Source organism: Lycium ferocissimum, unplaced genomic scaffold (genome assembly GCF_029784015.1).
Source record: "Lycium ferocissimum isolate CSIRO_LF1 unplaced genomic scaffold, AGI_CSIRO_Lferr_CH_V1 ctg1328, whole genome shotgun sequence".
NCBI classification, from domain to species: Eukaryota; Viridiplantae; Streptophyta; class Magnoliopsida; order Solanales; family Solanaceae; genus Lycium; species Lycium ferocissimum.
The window spans coordinates 70,932-80,394 of NW_026714792.1; the positions used below are offsets into that span (position 1 = coordinate 70,932).

The 9,463-nt window shown below is 38.3% G+C and overlaps 1 protein-coding gene across 10 annotated transcripts in view; it reads left to right on the plus strand.

Moving 5' to 3' along the window:
* Positions 1-3,622, plus strand: part of LOC132042097 (sorting nexin 2B-like) — a 40,251-nt gene extending 36,629 nt beyond the window's left edge. For 3 of the 10 annotated variants that reach the window (XR_009411350.1, XR_009411352.1, XM_059432719.1), the window contains 2 exons: positions 2,849-2,932; positions 3,159-3,622. Coding sequence is in view for 3 of the 10 variants with exons in the window: in XM_059432719.1 (XP_059288702.1) it covers positions 2,849-2,929 (81 nt within the window). In the remaining 7 variants the exon portion in view is untranslated. Of the gene's footprint in view, positions 1-2,129; positions 2,318-2,456; positions 2,528-2,827 lie in introns of all 10 variants that reach the window. The other 7 variants (XR_009411349.1, XR_009411351.1, XM_059432718.1 and 4 more) reach the window with 5 other exon arrangements.
* Positions 3,623-9,463: the final 5,841 nt, after the last annotated feature.

The following is a 9,463-nucleotide window of genomic DNA, read 5'->3' on the forward strand; positions in this document are numbered from 1 at the left end:
AATCACAGCATGTTGATTCTCTTTGATCTCCATTAATTCTACTTCCGATTGTTTCCACCTAATTACTGGTTGTCCATTGCGATATATAACAGGCTTCATCTCCAAGGTTTTGGACGACGTCGGGGTTTTCATGGGGTTGTTTAAAACAGTTGGCTTGAATAATTGAGCATAATTGATCTTTGGTGGTTGAGTAGGGTTTGTAGTGTTTGTGGTAGATGTTGAGGGTTCAACCAAGGTCTGACGCTGGTCAGTGGCCGGAGAGGCCATATTTGCTGGCGCCGACGTGGATAGCTGAAATAGTGATAGTTGCATTTAAGTTCTTATAGGTGGTATATAGGCTATAAAAGAAAGAAATTTATATTCATCTGCATCATTGTTTACATGTCCTTATATGTCCCTATAGTGTTGCTTTAATATATAGCAGCAGGATGTCTCTGATTAATTGAGACGAGTGACACTTTTTGATTGAGCGGTGTTATCACAGTTAGAGTGCACCAAGAAATGCTTGGAAGAAGTTGCACTTTAATAATGCTGATTTAAACTGTTAGCAATCATTGCCAGATTTGTTCTTCTCCTCCACCAAAACCTCGCTTTCCCTCGTTTTTTTCCATGTGTGTGTAGCATTTTTCTTACAGAAGCATTTATAATTAAACATACACATGACCATGCAATCCACAAGAACCTTCACCTTTGCACAACTAGGTCTAGTACTATTAACAGTAGCTAGATCTAGATGAAGAGGTTTCCCTACTGCGGAAGCTAGGGAAAACAGTGCCTCCACATAAAAGGTGGGCAATAGATTCGGAAACGAGATCCATGGAATCATCTTCGGCGTTTCTTCATCTATTTTAAATTTTGAATCATATATCAATGGGCGCATTTGATATGAATATCCATCCTTCGACTGGACATAATATTCCCCTTTCGACATTAGATTTAAAAAATCCTCCATTAATGATAGTCTAATCAAAACATGTCTATGTCTGAACAATCCAATTTGGCACTCACCTTTAATACCACATTGTGATGGTATTATCTTCCTTAATTCTTCCATCTCAGGCCATCCGTGAGAATTGTCCAATCACAGCATGTTGATTCTCTTTGATCTCCATTAATTCTACTTCCGATTGTTTCCACCTAATTACTGGTTGTCCATTGCGATATATAACAGGCTTCATCTCCAAGGTTTTGGACGACGTAGGGGTTTTCATGGGGTTGTTTAAAACAGTTGGCTTGAATAATTGAGCATAATTGATCTTTGGTGGTTGAGTAGGGTTTGTGGTAGATGTTGAGGGTTCAACCAAGGTCTGACGCTGGTCAGTGGCCGGAGAGGCCATATTTGCTGGCGCCGACGTGGATAGCTGAAAAAGTGATAGTTGCATTAGTTCTTATAGGTGGTATATAGGCTATAAAAGAAAGAAATTTGTATTCATCTGCATCATTGTTTACATGTCCTTATATGTCCCTATAGTGTTGCTTTAATATATAGCAGCAGGATGTCTCTGATTAATTGAGACGAGTGACACTTTTTGATTGAGCGGTGTTATCACAGTTAGAGTGCACCAAGAAATGCTGGGAAGAAGTTGCACTTTAATAATGCTGATTTAAACTGTTAGCAATCATTGCCAGATCTGTTCTTCTCTTCCACCAAAACCTCGCTTTCCCTCATTTTTTTCCATGTGTGTGTAGCATTTTTCTTACAGAAGCATCTATAATTAAACTTACACATGACCATGCTTGATTATGCAAAGACCACATAAGATAATTAAATGGGTATGATCAAATTTTAAATCTTCTCCCTTGATGCATGCAAGATCACTCCTCCCTCTTGGATAAGTGTCCACATTTAATTTTGTACCACAACTAATATCCACCGTTGCGAAAAAGTTGATTAGACAGTTATGCTCCATTGCTGGTTATAGCGGACCTACTTTAACGATTTCCCTTACAAAGCAAATACTTGTAATTTAGCTAAATATTATGTAATTTGACTTAAATTTTCGGTGCACCCATTTATCAATTTTTTTATTTATTACCTCTTTAAAGTTTGAATGCCATTAGTGGAAATCCTTGTTGGGTGGCCACAGTTGTGGATGAGCTAAACAATAATATGCACTATGCATGATTAGGTTCTATGATGGCATGTTTTTTGCTGAAGATATTGCAATTAATTGACGAAACTAGCAAGGAAGTCAATGAAACGCTGCAATTACGGAGAAACACATTAAGACTAAGGATATTAAGATGCAACGAGAACCTGTGGGCTGGATGAGGCACCAGTCTCTAGGTGTACCAAGAACTTCGCAGGATGATCAAGGTCGCTTTTTTTTACAAGCCACTGCATTAGAATATCACATTGTTGTGATAGTCGGCCTTGAATGCCTATGTTCTTTACTAATTATGTCCTTTGATGATTGATGTACTTAAAGCGGTGAGGTGGCTTTAAATTCATACAGGGGAAGTTGTCTCAAGATACCAATGATCTCTCTAGACGTTTTGGAAATGGACCACCTGTTTCTACTATATGGTAAAAGAAACTTAACTGGATTGCTATATCCTAGCGGATTGACTGGTTTCCCTGGATCACTTTAAATAATGTTTTTTTTTTAAAATGAGAACTTCTTTCCTTCTCTTTCTTTAGAGAATGTCTGGGACTCTTACTATTGCTTCTCACGAATTATACTCTTGGAATTGATAACTACTTTCTTTTTCTTCCTTCAGCTAATATCTTATACAGTGCTTCTTCTGAGCTTTAAAATGTACGTTACATATAGTGGATTTGACTGTGCTTTGAAAATATTGAACGCGCTAATTCTCTAATGCGAAGGCTATCTAATTAATGTAACAGGTGGCTTATGCAGAGAGAATTGGACAAGAGTGGTCGAAAGTTGCAGAGGAGACCAGTCGTTATTCAAGAGAGAGTGCATAAAACGTATGCTGTAAAATCAGATATTACCTTTTCCATCTTTCATTTTCGTGTCAATTGATTGTACAGTGGGAAACTAGAAGACACATCTATACTCTAAAGTTTACCTAAGTTTCCCACTCTTAATAAGTTTTTTCACACTTGAAGAATTATTTTCTTGTTTCTGAATAAAAGGTTTCCATTTGAAGAATTGTATGAACTGCTAACTGACAAGCATGAATCCGAACTGCAGTTCTGTGGCATGATGGCTTATTTTCTGGACAGCATTCATGGCCAAATTGAGGAACTAGTTTAATTGTAATTCAATGTCAGCACCGTCTCTCTCAGTAAAAGGGATAGTGCACAGAGCTTCCTTGCTGCTACCCCACTTGACTGCGCCTGTTTTAACACGATTGACGATCTAAGAAGTAGCCTGCTGAAACAAAAGCTTGAGCACGTCGTTTCTTCAAATATTGAGGTTCTCCATTCTTTTTGACCTGACATAATTTATCTCCAGAGTGCAAATTCATAATGGGATGTATACTGGCAGCCCCGGTTTAGCCCTACGCAAGAGAACAATTACGGTTGTGCATGGTGTTTGAGAATAATACAAGTAGATTTTCCTTGCTGCTATACTTTTGCGATGAGCCGAGTATTCATATTTTTGTATTTTCCAGAATCCTTCTTAAAGTCTTGAATAAAGTGTTCTATAAGGGTTGTGTTTTTTTTTTTTTTTTTTTTTTTTTTTTTTTTTTTTGTGCAGATTATTATTTTACCATTAATGTGCAAAAATTGGGTGGAAAATATCGAAGTTTGCACATGATCCTTTTGGTACACTTTTTAAAGGACTTGGTCCGGTTTTGCTTATTTACTCCCTCCGTTCGCAAGTCGTAAACTTAAAAGTTGCTCGAGTTTAGTGGAGAGTTTGGCGAATTCCTTCGGAGGTCGATCGTGATTTTTCCTCCCTTGAGTAAGGAGTGTTCCATGTTAAGATACTTGTGTTGATTTACATTTTCCGCACCTTCAACTTTTTGCCTAACTGTTCAAATGGTTTTGCTTATTTACTCCCTCCGTTCGCAAATCGTAAACGTAAAAATTGCTCGAGTTTAGTGGAGAGTTTGGCCAATTCCTTCAGAGGTAGATCGTGATTTTTCCTCCTTTGAGTTAGGAGTTTTCCACGTTAAGATACTTGTGTTGATTTACATTTTCCGCACCTTCACCTTCTTGTCTAACTGTTCAAACGGTTTTGCTTATTTACTCCCTCTGTGCAAGTCGTAAAATTAAAAGTTGCTCGAATTTAGTGGAGTTCGGCAAATTTCTTTAGAGGTAGATCGTGATTTTTCCTCCCTTGATTAAGGAGCCTTCCACGTTAAGATATTTGTGTTGATTTACATGTTCCGCACCTTCACCCTCTTGTCTAACTGTTCAAACAATCTGGTTCTTTGTGTGCATAGGTCGCAGTCAAACTAACAATTGGTACTAGCCAATTTTTTCAATAAAGCTAACAACTTGAAAGATGTTGGATGCACCTCCAGAATTTCAAGGTCTATCACATGACCACCATATTTCAATGTGAATATTATCTATGTTGGAATTCAAGAATGCATGACTTTATTATGAGGAGAGATATAGTGGTTTAGCTCATTATTCGGGAGATCCAAGGATCCTTTAGCTAGGGGTGACAAATAAGTGGGTTTGGTTGGATTTGGGCAGGTTGAAAATGGTTTGAACAAAATGAGTTGGGTTTTTAACCAGCTCATATTTCATTTGGGTAATATGGGTTGGGTGATAAATGGTGGGTTGGTTATAGATTAGCCATATTATATAAGTGTAATATTATTTCAAGTGTAATGTTTATAATTTTTCTTTTGTCGAATTAAATTAATTTTATTCATACATTTATAACTAAATATTATGAAATAGAAGGTGCCACCAAAACTTAAGGCAAGTTCTACAGAGGTAGTTAGACCTACTATGTTGTATGGGGCGAAATGTTGGCCGGTCAAGAAAACTCACATTCAGAAGATGAAGGTTGCAGAAATGAGGATGTTGCGATGGATGTGTGGGCATATTAGGTAAAATAGGATTAGAAATGAAGTTATCCGGGACAAGGTGGGAATGGCCACGCTGGAGGACAAGATGCGAGAAGTAAGCCTGAGATGGTTCAGACATGTATAAAAGAGATGCACGGAGGCTCTTGTGTGGAGGTGTGAGAGGTTGGCTATGGATAATTTCAGAAGAAGTAGAGGTAGGCTGAAGAAGTATTGGGGAGAAGTGATTAGACAGAATATAGTGCAGTTGCAGCTTTCCAAGGACATGACCTTAGATAGGGAGTTGTAGAGGACCCAAATTAGGGTAGAAGGTTAGTAGATAGTAGAGCGTTGTCTCGTGTATCCTTTTATATCAGAAGGCGTAGTATTATCTTTTTTAGTTTTTTGCCCTTCGATTCTCTGTTACTATCTACTATCTCTTGTACTTTGTTATCGTATTAGTTTGCTGCAGTTACTGTTACTTTTCTTCACAATGCTTATTTATAGTATTGTGCCATGGCTTATTTACTTTCTTCAATTATTATCTAACCTTTTGTCCTGCTTTTTCTTGAGTCGAGGGTCCAGCCTACCTTCCAAAGTAGGGGATTGTCACGCCCCAAATCTTGGGAGCGAGACCGCACCCGGTGTCACGCCCAAATCTAGGAGCGAGACCGCACCCGTGTCACCCCAACCGGGAGAGGCGTGGCCGGCACTCGGCCACACCGCCTAGCGAACCACTCTGAATTAGTAACTCTGGAGGGGTAATCCTCAACTTAGGCCGACAGAGCCTACCTGCAAACAGACAATACCAACAAAGTCGACAAGGCCACACTCTGAATGTATATAAAAACTGGCTATCTCATCTGAATAGCGTACATACACCCAAAACATATATATAACTGAGAAATCCGATGAGGCTGCTACGAACGTACACAACCTACAGTAGCAAAATAGACATATACAAGGCCAGTAAGGCTACAACACTGACATCTTGTATACCGGACTCGTCTACAAGCCTCTAAGGAAAGCATAACTGTATCATGGTCGGGAGAGGCCCCCAGCCTACCTATCAAGTCTAGATACGCACAAGGAAGAATCCAAATGGACCTGGCAACTCCGGATTGTTACACCTCGTCTTTCGTGTTCGTTAAAGCTTCATTTTAAGTCGATTGTCGTAAGTTCGTATTGGGAGATCATTTGGGAAGTTGTGTACGAGGACTATGGGTGCATCTCGGAGATATATAAGTTCTTAGACATGTTTGGAAAAGAGTATAATGATTATTCTTAGTAAGCTGGTGGATGTTCCGTGTTGATTCATATCTTAGAATGTTGTTTTCGGCAAAGTCTTTCTTCGAGTTAAGTATGATTTATAGTCTTTTGTTGATGAAAATGCTACCTCGTAATGATGTTCGGAGGTGTAACGACCTTACGTCACTCCGATGTATACGATGTACTCTATCAAATTCTTGCATTGCATTTCATTTATATATATATATATATATATATATATATATATATATATATATATATATATATATATATATACACACACACACACACCTATGACTACTCAGTGCATTGTATACGCACTACCACCTTTGTCGACTGGTCACATGATGATGATACCCACAGAGGCCGATATGATACGACGGATGCGAAGAAGAGCGCTCGTTATATACGCATATATATGTATGACTCCATGTATGCACGCGCGATATGCATATTATTGGCCCACGAGCGGATCTCGATATATGTGTTGCATTCATTTTATCCTATGTACTTTTATGTCTCTTCATGTTACTTTCATGCCTTACGTCTTCAAGATTTTTGTCTCCGTATTAACGTCCTTTTTTGGTGGTTCGCATTTCATGCCTTAGTTCGTGTAGACAGCATTGACGATCCGCCACCGTGGTCGCTGTCACTGGTATCGGAGCACTCTCTTGTCCCGAAGGTCCGTTATGTTTTTGGTACGTTATACTTTTCTGTGCATACGAGTATGGCGGGGCCCTATCTCGACCTATTTATGTCATATACTCCAGTAGGGGCTTGTAGACAGTCATGGCATAGCTAGACGTTGTTTGACCCCTCGGCCTATAGTTTGTTGTATAGTCATCCATAGTAGTCTTGTAAGCTCGCATTTACGTCCAAATTCGGCAGTTCACACACTTACCCCGATAGGGCATGATGGCACTCCGACTCCTACTTGGAGGCGAGCGAACTCATTCTCGTTATACTCATAATCTTACTGGACTCTTAATCATGAAATGATATGCATAATGAAACCTTTTTCAAAACATTCTTTTCGTTTTTCTTAAATCAAGTAAAATCTGTAATAATATGAATCCTTAAAGTAATGCAAAATGATATGTCGCTTACATAGCCGCTTACAAGACCGACATACTATATACATGACTCTATCTGCAAAAGTCTCTAATGTAGAACATGATATCAAAACATAATTTGGGACAGAGCCCCAACATACCCATAATGCATCTGACTCAAATCATAAAGAAATACTCGACTCGGCCATACTCCGAATGAAATGGAGTTTACCAATCAAGCATAGCACAGGAATACCCTAAGTGAGTCTCACCGTATAATCTTTCCTACAAAATAATGCGGGGTCGCGTGGCATGAACACGACGCCCCGGAAAAGGGACGTCGGTACGAACAATGTACCGAGTATGTAAGGCATAAGAACATCAAGTACGGATGAATCATGAAAACCGGTCTCAATATTTGAATGCATACGTGGCTAACATCGAGAATATACGCGTAACTCTATATGGCCCGACTCGTCGCGTATGATAGGCATAGGTTATAATATAATCGATAGTGTTGTGGAACGTATATATATAATAATAGTGCGAACGTACGGCCCGATCCATATATAATATAATAGTGCGAGAACGTACGGCCCGATCCATATATATATAATTGTCGAGGAACGTACGGCCCGATCCATATATAATATAATAGTGCCGAGGAACATACGGCCCGATCCATATATAATATAATATATGTAAATGCATGTAAGACTCGGAAAAGGATACTCTGAACATCTCTTATGACATAAGAAGCTAGTATGATAAGTCTCTGGGAGTTATGGACATAAAACATAGGAGGCCAAGGATACAAATATCTCTACACTATCTAAGAATAGAGTCTTTGGAACTCGCTTGCTCATTTTTTGTGTTCATTCATATGATAAGGATCATGCCAAAATGAAAGAAAGGGATAGCCTTAACATACTTAATGTCCGTTCTTCTTAGCTAATCCAAACTTAAGTCTCGGGCTTCCCAAGATCTATAACAACGTCATTAGATACCAAACATTAGCTATAGGTACTTTCAATTCCAACCTTTCTTTTGTGTTGACGTCATTTCAAGAAATTTGTGTCTTTTGCTTTCCTTTATAAATTTTCTTTTATCAACAAACCCCGAGAATTCAACTCGGCCAAATCATCAACAAAAATACCAATAACCATATTAACAACATCAACAATTAATCCCATCGATCCAAGGTCGACAATATAAAAATAGTTTCAATAATTCAAATAATAATGCGACGAGCGGCAAGCTCGGCTTGTCAATTAAACAATAGTTTTAGACCCCATCTTCATACCGAAATTTCTCAACAATATTAACAACAAACAACACCTCCAGGCTATTCAATTAATTTCCAGTCATATAATTTCATAAGAACAACCTCCCAAAATAGTCCACCGAACTACAACACCAATTTATCCGATTTTCGATAAAATTTTCGTATTTCTTTCATCTAGCAATGTAGATACGACTTGGATAAATCAAATACATCTTGTAGAGAGGATCTCTTACCTTATATGCCAATAACTACTCTTCTTCCACCTTACTTCACTTTGAAGAAAGTCCGAATCCAACAACGTGACAAAATGGAACAACGAGATCGAAGCGGTACGCAAAACCCGCACGTTGTTCTTTGAGAAGGATTACACTTTTCTTCCATGAAATAAATAAAGCACAACATTTTTTGTTACATTATGAAACGTTGCTGCCCACCAAATGGAAACTCTGTTGTACCCTTCTTTATCTTATGCGAAATACCAAAAGCAAATGAGATTAAAACTTAAATGATCTTTTGCCCTTTGCACGTGCCACTTGTTGGCCAAACTTTTGTAGTAATCATACCTAGGCTGCCACAATAGCACTATGTTCATGCCACAAATGAAGCTACAGCCCACTCAGAAGTTGTCTATGTGGACTATGTCCCCCTAGTACTTATCCAAACAAATTCCAATTAATCTATTTCCACTACCATTTTCAATTTAATCAATTACACGCATAACTAATTTCTTGATCAAAATTCACTTAAATAGTAATCATTTTTAATACATTTCATATAGTAATTGACATGATCATGTGATATAGCACTAGTCCATGACCTCATTTACCATACATAAAATATTATTTACAATTATCGCCTTCACCCTTTTCCATCTTCAATCATTTCGGGACTTCATCCTTTGTATACAACGAGTTCTTGATTG